Raw genomic sequence first — 17,600 nt, 5'->3', positions numbered from 1 at the left:
AATAGTCCAAAGAATGCAAAATATTTAATCAAAACTGAATCTGTGCTGAGTTCCCCACAGGCAACATATGTTTGGTTTGGCCAAATATATGGACTTCTGTAAAGTAGCAAGTTGTACAGTGCCAAGTTAAACAGATCTCTAAGCCAATGAAAAGGCAAATCTATCTACCGGGTAGGAGACCATGAATTGTGAACATATAGGAGGCCCAGTGGCTTGGATCCTAAATTGCTTCATGCCACTTTATTCCTGGAAATGCTCCTCCATTTTGTAGCTGCTTGCATCTTATCTTAGATTTTCATGGTCATTCAAAATTGAAAATAATTATTCCTTGTTCCTCCAAATTTAAATAAGCTTTGAGAGAAACCTCAAAAGCATCTGTATTCAGTTCTGAGAATCTTGGGCGTTCAATAGGAGTTATGTCCTAGTTGCAAATGTTATGGCATAATTCTAAAATTGCACACTTGCATTGGTGGCAGTTGTGGTGTGGGTTCATAGATGAATGCTAGAATTCCATGTGAAATCCTAGGCTTCCTCACTTTAGAGTATGTACTGAGATGTTTAAAGTGATAAAATATTGTGGGATGATTTTTATCACAGAGATGATCCACTCTCCAGCAGTTCTGATCTTTTTCTTTATGAGGGCCATTACAGCTACTGTTGACAAATTCTGAGGACTATCACATAAGGCAATTAGATATGAGGCACCTGTGGTGCCATGACACATACTCTAAACAATCTCCCAAAATCATAAAATACTAAGGTAGCAGTCTTACATACTCTAACTGGGAAGTAAGTTTCACTGAACAAAAATAATGGGCTTTATGTCTGAGCAGACTTACGTCCAGTATATACATACATTGTATTAGTAGTTAAATTATTATATCTTTTCCTCTGGAGGTCCTGGAAACAGAGTTTTCTCCTTAGTTTTAGACATCAACATAAAAAAGAAACAACTTTGAAGAGGGAAACATAAATTCACACTACACAGCACAGGGAATTCTACACATAACTGCCATTTTTCCATTATTGTTTGCAAGGGTTGCGTGTCTAATTCCCTAGGCACTGTGCTGAAAATGTACCCCTTGGTGTGTCTAGTCTTTTATTCGTACTAATGTGCAAACCACTCAAGTGAAAGAAGCCTTCAATAGGGGGGGAGGAGTTAATCGGAGAGCTTTCATGTGGTTCCTATTGTTGTGAGAACCCTTCCCACTGCATCAACTTCAGAACAGCTGCCTCAGCTGGAGCTGGGCCATCTAACATTTCACAAGGCATTTTAAGAATTGAAAGGAAGGATGAGAGAAATAGAATGGAGATGGTCTCCCAGCTGTGCATGAGAGGAGAATTTTGCACAAAGCCAAAAATTGCTCGGGTGATTATACTGATAAGAGAAGTTGCTTAAAAGTTGTTTCCTGATGCAGTATTGAACAATAGCTTGAATACTCCTTATTAAAATAGTACTCTATAATATTCCAATACTTTCTGGAGGAAAGAAGATTGAGGAAGATAGAACGTGTCCAAATATTTGGTGATCTAACACAAATTCTAAGATGACTATGACTATGAAATGAATGCTGAAGTTGTTTTGCATTGAGTTAAATGAACAGAACAATATTGAGCTCTTCCGGCTTGGTGTAGTATTCAGTGCAGTAGTGTCTTCATGCTTTCAGACTTCAAATCTATCCAGTGATTCTAGACAGTGAACCTTGGATGTTTGGCACGCAAAGTACATGCAGTCACACCTCTTATACCTACTTCTTATAGCAATCTTTCCCCAGGTTCACTTTCCAGATGTGTCAGATTTAATTTCATTAATACCCATTCCCAATGGCCAAAAATAAGTAACCAACTCCAAAAACAATGCTGATAATTTATAAATCCCCAAATGGATATTGACATGTATTCCTGTTGGACATTGATTTAACCGAAAGCCTATAATAGTTCTGCCTTATACCTATTTTATCTCTGATTTCTTTTACATCAGCTAAGTAAAGAATACACCTACAAAACAAAATTTTTATTATGTATAATGTTTAAGAATAAGCATTCTTAAACTCTTATCAATAATCAAAGCCCATTCTGGAGATACTTCTCTCATTCTGAGACTTTCACTGGTAACCTTTGCTTGTCTATAGTTGATTACTTCATATGATGTGTGTATAAGTAAAATTAGGCATATTTAATCCAGCTAAAATATCACCTTATTGGTTTATTGGGAAGAAAGAATGGTCAGAAAAATCTATTCCACTGAGCTGCACCTTCTTAGAAATAAGTGTCCATGTTCTAAAAAAACCTGAACAAATAAATAGGTGCAATGGGCAGAAAACTAGTTGATGGTTAATGAATAGAAATACCAAACAAAAATCAAATCAAAACTAATCAGTGTATTGTCCAGTACACTAGTTTCACCTTCTTTGCTCTTGTGTATTCAATAATCTACTAATAACAGAGTTTTTTTTAAAGGGACATATCTATTTAGCTATTGGCATCGTGTACAATCGCTCGGTTCAAAATGCTTTTTCTAAAACTTAATCAGACACAGTTCCCATGGTACATGTGTGTTCCTATGCAGATTTGGCAATTTTATGTTGATCATGAACACTGACCTAATCTCAGCAATTAGTACAGACAGGCGTGGCTTTAATAAGCTAGTTATTATCACTATTATGAATAAGCACTGTCAGAGGAAAGTAACAGAACTGTAATGTAATAAAACATGTGCATAATTAACTAAAGAACTATTTCCAGATGTTTTTTAACTCAGCGACTGACATTATAAACTGTTTTTATATGCAACAGCGGGATCAGCAGCAGCAGTAACAACAAATTGCATTCATAACTGGAAACACTCTTTTCATTGTGACACTTTCTTTCTCTGAAAGATAATAACAAACATGTCCGTGGAGCACACAAGACCCTGTCAAGCAGCCCTAAGCCAGCTCCTCCAGACAGCTGTTGTACATAAGGAGGCATTGTCTGGAAAGGCTTGTATCAGATTACTCCTTGCTTCGGGGTGGGATGGGAGAACATTCCCTCTCTCAGCTGCCAAGATATTGAGAAAAATTCAGTCTGCAAGTTACAGTAAGGCTTAGTATGGTGTAGTGATTAAGACATAATGGATAAGCACATAGTCAGATAATAGAGAAAGGGAAAGGAAGAGGAAGTTGTTTGAAGCCATTCTTAGCCCTGGAAACTCCCTGTTACTGTTGTGGGAAATAATTGAAAGAAAGAAGGTTCTGTATTAGGGCTTTGCATTCAAAATAGGGCATTTTATTCAGAGTGTGCATGGACCAAAAACTTTGTAAAATCTGTTGGAATAGCAATGCATCTTTCTTGGTGTAAATTACAAACTGCAGAGAGCTGCTATATCAGCCCCCAAAAGGGAACAGTTGCTTTATGGTGTTCCTAACATGGTGTTACATTTTTCCCAATAATGCCATATTGGGAATATTAATGAAGTAAAATGAAGTGAAAGCAAAAAACATGCAGGAAAGGGGAGGAATGACAAAATGTGTACAGGTAGTCCTCAACTTACAGCAGTTCATTTGGTGACCATTCAAGTTACAATGTCATTGAAAAAAGTGACTTATGACCATTTTTCACACTTACGACCATTGCAGCATTCCCATGGTCACATGATCAAAATTTAGACAGTTGGAGACTGACTCATATTTATGATGGTTCCAATGTCCCAGGATCATGTGACCACCTTTTGTGACCTTTGACAAGGAAAATCAATGGGGAAACCAGCTTCACTTAACAACTGTGTTATTAATTTAGCAACTGCAGTGATTCACTTAACAACTGTGGCAAGAAAAGTCGTAAAATGGGGCAAAAGCTCACTTAATAAATGTCTTGCTTAGCAACATAAATTTTGGGCTAAATTGTGGTCGTAAGTTGATGACTACTTGTACAATGTCAAGAAAATACTGTGCCAGGTTTGTGTCAATGTCAGAATGCAAGAATGTAAGGATGTCATTTGTAATGAGGTCAGCACACACTGATTGTCATTTCAGTATCACTTCAATTTGCTATGGATGTTAGCAAAATGCACAGTGCTTTTTGTGGTACTATTAGCAGTAGAGATATATCTTGAGAAATTACAAGTGGAATTGGTTTTCCAATCTTTAGATTTTGATTTAAAAGATAACAGAATAAAGGCAACTTCTCTTGTTAGCATTGGAATTACTTACTTTCTTCTGGAAGATGATTTTCTTGTTCTTCTCTCTCCATTTGTTGGCACCAACCCTCCATGCGTTCTCTTTCTGCTTGAAGAAGCTTCAGAAACCAATGTCCATCTCTGTGGCACACAGACCTTTGAACAGCTTCAATTGGATCTTCAATTATAGAATCAATCCAAGGATCCGGTGGAGGTAAAATGGAAGGATCAAAATCAGTGTCAAAGTCATCATCTACTGCACATGCATGATAATGGTTTCCTGAGCCTTGTATGCTAACAGTGGAAGTGCTAATATCTCGGGAATATTGTCTTGACATTGGCCCAGAATATGATTGATCATCTTGAGGGTCCATGGACATTTCAAAGTTCTCATGGAAATCCATGTCTGCTTGAACAGCTGTTGTAACACTATTTGATCGGGTAAATCTGCGGAAACTGAACAACACAAAACAGAAAGTTTAACAATGCAGACATTCACAGGCAGGTATACTTTACAGACATACAGATGCAACTGTACAATAGGTAAAGGTAAAGGTGCCCCCGCACATGCGTGCTAGTTGTTTCCGACTCTAGGGGCTGGTGCTCATCTCCGTTTCAAAGCTGAAGAGCCAGCGCTTGTCCGAGGACGTCTCCGTGGTCATGTGGCCAGCATGACTAGACACCAAAGGCACACGGAACACTGTTACCTTCCCACCTTAGTGGTCCCTATTTTTCTACTTGCATTTACGTACTTTCGAACTGCTAGATGGGCAGAAGCTGGGACAAGTAACAGACGCTCAATCTGCTCTGCGGCACTCGGGATTCGACCTGCCAAACTGCCGACCTTCTGATTGACAAGCTCAGAGTCCTAACCCACTGAGCCACCGTGTCCCATAATTGTACAATAGGACAGCTTTAAATTCAACCCGATATTTTATAACATCAGCAATTGAAATAAAAACACATTTGCTTTTTATAGGCATAATAATGGCTTACGTTTTGCATGGTTTTGAATGCAAATATTATCACATTCACATTAGTCCTTGATGTAATAAGATTTTACACATAAGGTTAGAGTCATAGTGATATTTCTTTAGGATGTTCTTGAAAATTTGATTTTTGTTTAGTATCTAATGATATTCATTTGTGTGTGTGTGTGTGTGTGTGTGTGTGTGGTAGTGGTAGAAAGCCAAAACTGAGAAAGGACAGAAGTTAACATTTTCTCAGAATACTCCCACCTTACTACCTCGTAGACCAAAATCACAGCTATCTTTCCTACTATACCAAACACAATTATTAGATTTCTATGCATGACAATGTTTAGAATAGTGTTTCTCTTTCATCATTCAAAGCACAGAAATTGCATAAGACTGCCAGTTCTACCTCTTCTCATTTTCCCTTACATCTGATTTCTATATTTTTGTATCATTGTACGGCAGTACCTGCTGCTACTGATTTCATTTGAATTTCTATAAAATAGCTGGAAGTTTCCATACAGTACAATTGAACTGAATCAATAATACTCAGACACAGACACAAACAGCATGGTTTCCCCCAAATAAGTACCTGTGACTTTATGAGCATGGGTGTGGATGAGAGAAACTTTTTTTGTCTGTAAAATAATAATAGTAATAAAGGAAGAAACTACTGTGGCAGAAAGGAAGGCAACCCACTTCTCAAAGAGGACAAGCGACTCCTATTAGCCTAGTTTTTTGTTGTCCATGTCTAGAGGGTAATTGCAATGAACAGCAAATGAGAACTCTATAAATGTCATGATCTCAATAGATGGAAAGTCTCAAAAGATTAATAGGCTCTTCATTGCAGACATTAATTCTTCACAAGCAGAAGGGAAGAGAGTGGAGTAGGTTTAATAGCACTATCAGTCCTAAGTATGTGTATCTGAAAGTAGCGGCCAATGAACTTAATGGGACTTCTTACAAAGTAAGCACATGTAGTTTTCTTTCTTTAGTTGCAGTCCTGCACAAAGTATTTATCATTTTCTGCAAATGGGGGAAAACGTAGCAGTCCAATACCAAAATAAGCTCTTCTGCAGCTTCCTTCCCAATTTTCATAGAAGCAGCCCAGAAATGTTCACCTAAGACTAAGAGATTAAGCATTCTTAAACTCATTGGGATTTCTAGCAGAGTATGCTTATATGGGTTTATACTTTTTCAGGACAGTTTTTAAGTTCATCTTTATGTGTGTAAGTGGAAGGTAGATTTGTGGGGGAGAGAATGGTTTGGATAAATGTGTATGGGGGAATATTAAAAGTGGGGTAAAATTAATTTCAATCAAAAGTCAATAATTAATATTGGTTTGACATGTCCATGTCTTTTTTTTAGAATGCAAAATATAAATATAGATACACAACTGACATACACACACAAAATCTTAAGAATGGTTTCATTGTGAAATGGATAATAGATGCAGGCAGCTGGATAGTAAACAAAATTTGAGTATATATGTTTATAACCATTATTTTTTTGATAGTGGTTCACCTTAAATTCAATTTAAAAAGAATAGTGTAATAAAAGATACTGTTTCTGTTGGGAATGGCTGGTGCACAACTTTCATATGGGACAGTGAGAAATAAATGCTGCATGAAAATATATTAATAATTTCCATCAAACACAAAATACAAATTTTATGAACTTCTCTGCGAAAATATAGTGCTGGATACAGTCATTGCATTTTAAAACAAGGAATGTATCACTCAGTTCTGAGGTTAAACTTGTATAACAAAAGACAGGCTGTGTTGAACATGTACTAAGGAGTGACCCAATTTTGTATGCCTTTGTATTTATTTATACAACACTGTGGCTAAGCCTTGCTGAGTGGACTGTTCTTGGCACTGAAGCATGGAGCTACAATGGAGATTCATGTAACACAATCTGCTAAAAGAACAGAAAAATTCTTTCACTAATATTAACAAAATGTGAATCCTCAAACATATCTATAATGACCTAGATTATTGTTGCTATTTTCATGAACAAAAAAGAAACAATATGATGACATATACAAATCTTCATACAACAAAACTTCATTACTGACTTAGATGCCTCAGTGTTGTTGATAAACCAATATAACTTTATTAGATATGGCTATATATAGCTCCAAACATACCAATGATTAGAAGTGAATATGCATGCACAAACACAGGCAGGAATAACTTTCCAAGCCACTGACAAACTTGGAAAAACCACAGCTGCTTTAATGATTTAAAGAGAAATGCTTTGTTCATTTTTCTGTGCATTGTGAAGCATCCCATTCAATGTTTTAAACAATGCTACAGATCAGACAGTGATCATTTTATGTAATTCTGTACTACAGATCTCCATTCTAAATGCAGGTAAATAACTCGCAAAAACTAAGATGGAATTATGGGTCTATTGCTTGGTCAATGAGGCCTGCACTCATTCATGTATTGTCACCTGTAATCCTTCTAGTTTAAATTAAATTTTTGCAATTAAAAAAAAAAGAACTTGGCATGCTCAGTTTGATTCAGCTTAGCTATAGTAAAGGTAAAGGTAAAGGTTCCCCCGCACGTGCGTGCTAGTCGTTTCCGACTCTAGGGGCCCGTGCTCATCTCCGTTTCAAAGCCGAAGAGCCAGCGCTTGTCCGAGGACGTCTCCGTGGTCATGTGGCCAGCATGACTAGACGCCAAAGGCGCACGGAACGCTGTTACCTTCCCACCGTAGTGGTCCCTATTTTTCTACTTGCAGTTTTTACGTGCTTTCGAACTGCTAGGTTAGCAGAAGCTGGGACGAGTAACAGGCGCTCACTCTGCTACGCGGCACTCGGGATTTGACCCGCCAAACTGCCGACCTTCTGATCGACAAGCTCAGCATCCTAACCCACTGAGCCACCGCGTCCCTTTTAGCTTAGCTATATCACTTGTGAAAATCTGGACTAGATAAAAAGATCTTGCTGCCAGTGGCATATTGCTTTACCAGCATTGAGTTTTATCAATGTTCCTATATTGTTCTTAGACTAAAATCCCAACAATTTCCTCACTTTGTTGTGCTTTGAATATCTGTACCTTTACATTCATTCATGCCCCACAGGCAGGATATTATATGGTAATAATAATTACAGTCTCTGAATACTTTGACAGTTACCTGGCCTAAAGTGCAGAAAATCATGAAACCACGGACTGACTAAATAAGCATAAAACACAAAACAGTCTATTCCAAATAATTCAGGCTCTTTTTTTATATCCCCTCCAGAGTTCTGTTTACATTTTTTAGTCAAAGAAGATTCTTCTTTTGCACAACAGTGCCAAACGATTTACAGGTGTTTTTGACTATTTCTATTACGTACTTGTTTATCATGTCTTGAAATTTTAATCACAAAAATTCATATCACTTGGCTCTGACTCATAGCTGAGCTGAAGTTACAGATGGTAAATAGCAACAGTGCTGATGACGATTTCAGCCTGCTTCATTATTATTCATTAGGTTGTTGAGAGCGTGGTGGCGCACCAACTCCCTCAGATCCTGGATGAAGCGGTTTATCTAGACCCGTACCAATCGGGCTTCAGGCCGGGCTACAGCACGGAGACGGCATTGGTCGCTCTGATAAATGATCTCTGGAGAGCCCGGGACAGGGGCCATTCCTCTGTCCTAGTCTTATTAGACCTCTCGACGGCTTTCGATACCATCGACCATGGTATCTTGCTGCGACGCCTCAGGGGACTGGGAGTGGGAGGCACGGTTCTGCGCTGGTTCTCCTCCTTTCTCCAGGGTCGCTCGCAGTCGGTGTTGGCAGGGGGACAGAGGTCGACCCCGAGGCCTCTCGCTTGCGGAGTCCCTCAGGGGTCGGTCCTCTCGCCTCTCCTGTTCAACATCTACATGAAACCGCTGGGCGAGATCATTCGCAGCTTTGGAGTAGGGTACCATCAGTATGCTGATGACACCCAGCTTTTCATCTCAACTCCAAACAACATCAGTGATGCCCTCGACGTGATGTCCAGCTGCCTGAAAGCGGTCCGGGAATGGATGGGGAGGAACAGGCTTCAACTGAACCCGGACAAGACTGAATGGCTGTACGTACCGGCAAGCCAGGATACTCAGAACATCCCATCCCTTAACATCGGGGACAAGTTACTACCCCCTGTTGATAGGGCCCGCAACCTGGGTGTCCTCCTTGACTCGCAGCTCTCCCTGGAAGATCACATAGGAGCTGTGACCAAGGGGGCCTTCTCCCGGGTTCGACTAGTTCGCCAATTACGGCCTTATCTGGACCTGGATGCCTTACGTACAGTCACCCATGCTCTTGTGACCTCTCGCCTAGACTATTGTAACGCTCTCTACATGGGGCTGCCCTTGAGATCCACTCGGAAGCTTCAACTGGTGCAAAGTGCAGCGGCACGGACACTCTTGGGAGCCTCCCGATACTCCCATATCACACCTCTCCTCCGTGCGCTGCACTGGCTTCCGGTTGCCTTCCGTGTGAAGTTCAAGGTGCTAACAATGACATACAAAGCCCTACATGGCATGGGTCCGGACTACCTACGGGAGCACCTTCTGCCAATGTCAGCACCCCACCGTCCTGTGCGCTCCCACAGAGAGGGCCTCCTCAGGGTGCCACCGCTCAAGGAATGTCGGCTGGTGGCCCCCAGGGGGAGGGCATTCTCAGTGGGTGCGCCAGCCCTCTGGAACAGCTTACCAACCGAAATCCGGATGGCCCCCGACCTCCGCACCTTCCGACGTGAATTAAAAACTTACCTGTTCCACCAGTCCGGCCTGGCCTGATAGCTCTAATTGGGGTCCCAGTTTGTATTTTACTATTGTTTTTTTCACTATTGTTCATTCTGTATGCCCACCTTATTCTGTACACCGCCCCGAGTCCCTCGGGAGAAGGGCGGTTTATAAAAACAAACAAACAAACAAACAAACAAACAAACAAACAAACAAATAAATAAATAAATAAATTATTATCATTTAGGATAGATGGCGGTTACTGAATAAGTCCCGGAGAATGACAGCGAGATGAAGCAGGTAATGAAAAACGTTTTAATTCATGAAACTTCAGTTGCTGAACATTTGCAAGTTACCTGCTTTGTTGTTTATTTTTAAATTGCAGACAAAAGCTTTAGGTAACTTGTGTTCAAGGATGAGATTGCATCTACAATCTTGATGGGAATTATTGAAAATTGCCCTCCCCATGAGCATTTGTTGTTATTGTTAGTTGCGAAGTCGTGTCCAACCCATCGCGACCCCATGGACAACATTCCTCCAAGCCTTCCTGTCCTCTACCATCTTCTGGAGTTCATTTAAGGTCACGCTGTTGTGATTCAGCGTTAGCTTGTGGTTTCGGCAGCTGAATCGGACAATTTTGAGGAGGAGGAGGAGGAGGAGGGGTTTGGAGAGCCTTTGGTTGCAGATGCATCGCAGAGCTCTCAGCCAGGCCCCTCCCATCTTGTTCCTCCTCAGACCCAGCTGTGTGAGCCTGAAAGATTAGACGAAGGTGATCCACAGCTGGCTTGGTTCAAGGACGCTCGAAGCAGGAGGCAGACAAGCAGAAGTGAACAAAGAAAAGCAATGAGGCACCTCGGGAGGAGGCAAAGAGAAGCCATGCCCTGAGACTGTTGTTTAAAAGGGGAATGTGTGGGAGGTGCTGGTTGCTGAAGGCAACCGTTTGAAGAGCTTCTGATATAGTCTCAGTCTGTATTTGTTTTACTCTGTTTTGAACTGTTTCATTTAGTTTTTGTGAATAAATTTGGTTGGCTTAATTCCAGCCTATTGAATATAACAAAGGGGTTGTCCCTGACATTTCTGCAGGGCCGGTTGTAAGCTGGAACAGAACACACGCCTACTGCTTCAGTGACTCCATCCAGCCATCTCATTCTCTGACGTCCCATTCTTCTATTGCCCTCAACCTTTCCCAGCATTAGGCTCTTCTCCAGTGAGTCCTTCCTTCTCATTAGGTGGTCAAAGTATTTGAGTTTCAACTTCAGGATCTGGCCTTCTAAGGAGCAGTCAGGGTTGATCTCCTCTAGGACTGACCGATTTGAATGCTTTGTAGTCCAAGGGACTCGCAGGAGTCTTCTCCAGCACCATAGTTCAAAGGCCTCAATTCTTTGGCGCTCAGCCTTTTTTATGGTCCAACTTTCACAGCCATACTTTGCAACTGGGAAAACCATGTCCTTGACTATACACACTTTTGTTGGCAGGGTGATGTCTCTGCTTTTTAATATGCTGTCTAGATTTGCCATAGTTTTCCTCCCCATGAGCATACATTATGTTAAAGTTTATCTAAAAGGAAGCCCACTCTCAGCTGCTATTCATGCATTATATCAATCAACAACCAGGGTAATTACTCATAGGAAATATCTTTCCTACACCAGGTAAACTGTGATATTATTCTAAATTATTCAATGCCGCTCATTTCATGGCATGACTGGTAGCTGTCAATGACTAATTGGTTGATTTTTCAAGATACGACTGGACCAGATAGTATTTAGATGAAAGACCACTGGAAATCCAAGGGTAGAGTTGTACTGAAAACTTCAAAACACATCCCAGCAGGTGAAGGGCATCATCCTATAATTGCAGTTTCATATGTCAATCAGAAACTGAGACTTAAGTCTGACTTGAATTGTGAGCAATATGTATTCACCAATAAATCCTAGACGTCTGGGACTTCCTTCCATGTAAATAATGCAAAAAGCATATTTTGTCAGTAAAAGAAGGAAAACAATCTTGGCATTTCCCTTCTCTTGAAGAATCCATGCCATCTCCCATAGTGGCCTAATGGGCCCCTTTATCCCACAAACTAGCACAATTTAGATATCATCAGGGAGCCAAAAGGTCTTAATTAAATCACAAAACAGTGAAATAACACTAGAAAAATACAAACGTTGTTGAATTGGAGTGCCATATTATGACTTAGAAACTGGATGTCATTCTGCAATTCTAAATAAATGCCAATAGTTGGGAGATGTTATGCAGAAGTTAAAGCACTGATGGACAATAGAGCTCAAGCCATAAAATGAATTTATAACTAAAATTGGTATTGGCACAGAAATATACAGGGAAACATAAGGCAAAGCCCCCATCCATGTATTACATAGCAATAATTTGGCAGGAATTTTCTACAATTTCTTTCTGTTTTTTTTTTAAATTTTACAGTCAACCAACCTGGATTGCTAAGTAGTCTCTCATTTAAATACCAAACTCGTCCACTCTTGATAGTATTTTCTCATCAGTCAAGACTAGAACATAGCTTGAAGTAACAATATTAAATTGTTTAGCATTATATTATTTTCTGTCTGCAGCAGCAAAGATATTTACTACGGTGGGAAAGAGGAGGGAACGTTAAGCAATTTCCACCAAGAAAACAGGTGCAGAAGGAAACTCTTTGCACACTGGTATCTTATTTGTTTATTACTCAAATGTATTCTTCGCTTGTCAGAAGGTTGCAAAAGTTGATCACATGACACAGGACACTGAACTGTCAGAGATACATGCTAGTTACCGAGCATCCAAAATCTGATCACGTGACCACAGTGGCGTAGCGTGGGTTGTCAGCACCCGGGGCAAGCACCCGGCCGCTGCACTGTCCCTCCCCCAGATAGTCCCTCGCTCTCTCTCCGCACCGCACCGCACGCCTGGCACCCCCCCTCCACAGTGGGCGGCGACCCGGCGGCTCGGATCGGATTCGCACAGCCAGCACTGCAGTGAGAGAGAGTGAGTGAGCCAGGCAGGGGCAGAGAGCTGCAAGTGCGAGCGCGCCCCCCCAGATGTTGCGCCTGGTGCGGCCGGCCCCCCCTGCACCCCCCACGCTACGCCACTGCATGACCACGGGAATGCTGCAACATTTGTAAGTGTGGAAATAGTCATAGTCATTTTTTTCAGTGCCACTGTAACTTAAAATGGTCACTAAACAAACTGTTGTAAGTCGAGGACTGTCTCTTGTGATTACAGTGTTAGACTATGCCAAGAGACCTAGCTATAAAAGTGCTGCAAGGGTAAAATGAACTTATTAAGTAATCAGTGAGTTGTAAATAAATCTTTATTTTTATCATAGGAATAATTAACCACATGCTCAAGTATCACTGCAGGAAATTCTGCCATCTCCAAAGTAAGGGCTAGGTTTATACTATGTGGATGTCTACTGTGTGCTAAAGATTTATTTTGCTATTGCATGTTATGCTTTAATATACTTTACTTATCTGAAAAAAGGCTCAAATTTAGGAAGATGTCTCCTCACAAAGGGAAGATTACAAAGAAAACATTTTACTGTTCTGTGTTGCTAAATTTTCAGATATTTTAAGATTATTATAATTTAATTTAATTTAATTTTCATAGATTTGTTAGGTAAATCAATTAAAAACCACATACTCGAGTTTATTACAGTAATATTACAAGGAATAGCTAAATCAGGCAATCAGACACAGAGTTAACATTTGGACATATGCCTTGATAATCACCACTGCATAGACATTTGTATTCTCTAACATTGGCCTTAAATTAAAATAAGGAAGAGACCTGAAGAGAATTTCAGTTTATCCACATGGAATACAGAAACAGAAACTTGACTTCTTCGTATTTCATGAAGGTTTTTTAACCATCAACAATATAGCTGCAAACTATTGATAACGCACTTAGAATATAAAATTAATATTTGCTTACCACTTTTCCTCCTCCACTTGAACACCTATGGATTGGAACTTACTGCACACTCTGGTTTCACCGGAACTAGAGGATTCATCTCCACCATCAACCTGCAGAACAACCAAATTAAAATAGAATTAAAGGCAATGTGTGAACTTTATTGAGGATGTGTTTTTTAAAAACCGTATCTTGCCACCTTAAGCTCTGTTGTTCTATGTAAAGCTCCGACTTAAGACAGCATGAACTCATTGCAAATTTTCAGCAAGATTTCAATATGTTATTTTGAAAATGAATCAATTTGATTCCGGCACTGAATTTATCTTGTCTAAATTTTGTCAAAGAGCGTGTAACTTATGGCACTCAACTTGAACCAGCAGCTTAAAAGTAAAGACTCTATTATCATTAGAGTATATATAGGGCTCAGTGTAACTGAGTGTACATTCAGTGCATTTGTTTAACTAATCCATAAATGTATTTAAAATAAGAACTGTGGACAATGAAGCATTTTTCTTTAAAAATGATAAATAGTATAGTATTAGTTACTGTACCTTTCTGAAAGGGATTTATCAGTGATTTAGATCCTAAAAATAACAAAAAATGACATAGGGGTAAAACATTGTTTTAGCTATTCTTCTCAAGATGCAGCTCTGTAGCTCTCTCTCTGTGCTTTACATAGTCACACCTGAAGATCAGAAAGTGTTCTGGAATGGCAGTCATATAGTAGATGAGTTTGATTGTAGTATTTTATTGATAGAAAATGGAAAGTGCTCCATTGTATATAAGCCACTATATCCAGGATGAAAAGAATGAGAATCAATGTCATATAACAGCGGAGTGTTGGAGACCAAGTCAGGATCCTATTTGTCCACAAAACTTACTACTACCTCTCAGCTTAACTTGCTTGTAGATTTGTTGTAGGAAATTACTACTTATGCCTCTTTAAACTTTTTGGAGGAAAGGCAGCATATACATTCAAAAATAATTTATTCTGGGTTGTTTATTAGTCTGCTTATCCTTTTTTATGGGTAAATGTGTAACTAGCTTCACAGTAAGATCAATTTTTCAAATGCCATCTATGTTGATTATCTATTGAATATTACATTTCTTAGAATTACTTCCCTTAGACAAACCTCTAGTTGAGGAGAAACACTGCTAGTATAACACTATCTTCTCTGGAAAACTTCATTGTAATATGAAATCCAAATTCCAAATAAGAAACAGGAGCAAATGTATATGTTAACAACGCAAAGTATCAAAGAGTTACAATGTGTTTTTCTACTGTACTTTCTAAGAACTTGCTGCCTTTAGTGTAATCTCCCTTCTTACTTTTGTGTACATTTTGAGCATTTTGAGATTGTAAATATAATATATCTGCTTGTTCCTCTCTTTTCTTTCCACACAAATAAACTATAACCTTAAGTGGCTTGATTGTTGTTTGAACAACATTCATAATTCTAAATTTCTGTACATCCCAGTTTAACAGCATATTTATCACGATGAAAAGAAAATAGAGCCTTGGTGGAGCAGTGGGCTGATGCCTCCTTAAGTAACACCAGCTGCCTGCAATTAGTGCAGGTTCGCATCCCACCAGGCTCAAGGTCGACTCAGCCTTCCATCCTTCCGAGGTAGGTAAAATGAGGACCCAGATTGTTGGGGGCAATAAGCTGACTTTGTAATAATGCCGCTTGGGGTGTGTGTGAAAGCCCTAATAAGCAGGCATATACATAGAATGAAGGCTACTGCTAAGCTTGTAAGCCGCCCTGAGTCTTCGGAGAAGGGCGGGATATAAATGGAATTAAAATAAATAAAAATAAAATAAAATAAAATAGGTTACTTGAATTGTTAACAGCCTGCCCAGCTATGATTAGTAATTTATTTAAAAAGCAAGGTTCTGAAGATAAATGATAAGATAACAAAGAGTAGTCTGCCTTAATTCTAAGTAGGGCAAATAATACTAACTGTAGTAAAGGAACTATATCTCATTTATATTCTTTCTTGGCCTGGACTTAGTTAAGTTTTATTTGTTGAATTTCTTGCTCTGCCAGTGTAATAAAAATCTAATCTATTTGTATAGGGAGTGACAACTGAGATAATTTGACAGGTGTTTTAGGGAACCAGATTAGAATCCAGAGAGCTGGATGAAAACTCTATTCAGCCACTAAACTCACTTGGGCATAATCAGAAAGCTGTGTCAAGAATCAAATTGGAGGGAAAAAACCTCGTATGTGCCATCCTTGGCTGCTTAGACAAAGAGTGGATAAAATTCAACAATAAAAAACAACAAGATGAACTGCTACTGCTTGCTAGGCTGCCTGTTTCACCATATTCACAAACTTTCCAAAAGCCCCTGCAACAGTTCTGCCTGCTCTGTAGATTCTTGAACCGTTTGCAACAGCAATAAAAAAAATGTTTATGCTGAGGATTGTCCCATTTGATCTTGTGCATTGCTCTGAATCTGTATTTCAACTGGAAAGGGCACTTAGCTTCAAAATGCAGAGACAGAGGATCGCTCAACTAAATACTTCATTCCATGGTGAAGCTGGACATCTTAGGGAGAAAGTTAGTTTCTCATCTGTTTGAATAAATTCAAAGTATAATTTATTTAAACAGGGTGAATCAGACAGATCATCCTTTGGCCCTCCCTGCTGATTTAACAGCTAAATAGAACAAAGCTGCTGCACTGAAGTGAGTAACATGTGATGCATGAATAAGCAGTGACAATTCAGCTAAACTGACAGAAAACATGTCTCTGGTGATGGTGCAGTGTAAATCACTGCTTTACACATTCCCTTTCAATGATTTCATTCATGATTTCCTCACTCCTGCAGGGTTATGAATCACAGGTTTAGGTTTCTGTGCGGTCATTCAAATAAGAATATATTAAACATCCAGAAGCTTCAATAAATCCTTACATCTGATGAAAAAAACTTGAAGAGCTTAAAGTGATTCTAATTGCCATATGAGTTACCTAAACCAAAGTAAAACAGGGGAGCAACCAAAACCAAGACTTTAATGATTGGACTGTCTGAGTGGCTGAAAAATGACTCCCAATAGCAGTTAAGACACTAAACTGTAATATAGTCCCTCATTTTGTTTGTACCTGTATTCCAATGGACAGACATCTGTTTTTCTTGAAATGATCTCTTTTTCTGTCATCTGCAGTTACTGTTGCAATGGTAGCAGTGGTGGTGACAGTAGCTGTGTTGTTGCCCATATGCTGACTGGCAGGACCATGGATCTGTGCATTAGCTGCTTCAATAGCAGCAGTGAGTGCTTTCATACTGTCCAAGCTTTCAGTAGAATTGCTAAGTCCTGACTGATTGATATCTCCCCTTGGTCCATGTCCATCCATGTAGGCATCCTGGGCAGATTCTGTGCTGCTCTGGGCTGTAATGGAGATAAAAGGTTTGGTGGTGGTTCTTGGTGGGACAGGAGGTGGTGTCTTCTTATAGGTGGTAATGCAAGAGGAAACTAAAATGCAAACACATATGAACGTATGTGATTAGTATTCTTTTTTTCAAAACCACATGATAACAATCTGTTTATATTGAAATGGAAAACTTTCTACCATAAAGTCAATAAAACTTTGTGACCAAGCTCATAAACACAGAAAGATGTCTCCTAATTTTTTTAATTGCAATGTTTAGCTATGTTTAATATACAGAGAATTAGACTTTGTTGGTTTAGTATATATTTGTATATAAAATGTTACTAGTAATCTAAGAAAAAAGATACAAACTTTAAAAATCTTTTGAATGTGTATCATTTAACATTACTAAATAGTTCGATAACTCTTTCCACAGAAATCTGCTCTGAAAGTTTCAGGT

The 17,600-nt window shown here is 39.3% G+C and overlaps 1 protein-coding gene across 2 annotated transcripts in view; it reads right to left on the bottom strand.

The window, feature by feature from the left end:
• Nucleotides 1-17,600, bottom strand: part of DLGAP1 (DLG associated protein 1) — a gene marked incomplete at both ends in the record, with an annotated part of 92,000 nt that overhangs the window by 6,325 nt on the left and 68,075 nt on the right. For both annotated transcript variants that reach the window (XM_081322501.1, XM_081322502.1), the window contains 3 exons: nt 4,191-4,612; nt 13,792-13,883; nt 16,874-17,244. In XM_081322501.1, coding sequence (XP_081178627.1) covers nt 4,191-4,612; nt 13,792-13,883; nt 16,874-17,244 — 885 coding nt within the window. The remainder of the gene's footprint in view (nt 1-4,190; nt 4,613-13,791; nt 13,884-16,873; nt 17,245-17,600) is intronic.

Source organism: Vipera berus (genome assembly GCF_964194415.1).
Source record: "Vipera berus genome assembly, chromosome: 3".
Taxonomy (NCBI): Eukaryota; Metazoa; Chordata; class Lepidosauria; order Squamata; family Viperidae; genus Vipera; species Vipera berus.
This window is presented reverse-complemented; position numbering and strand designations above follow the sequence as displayed.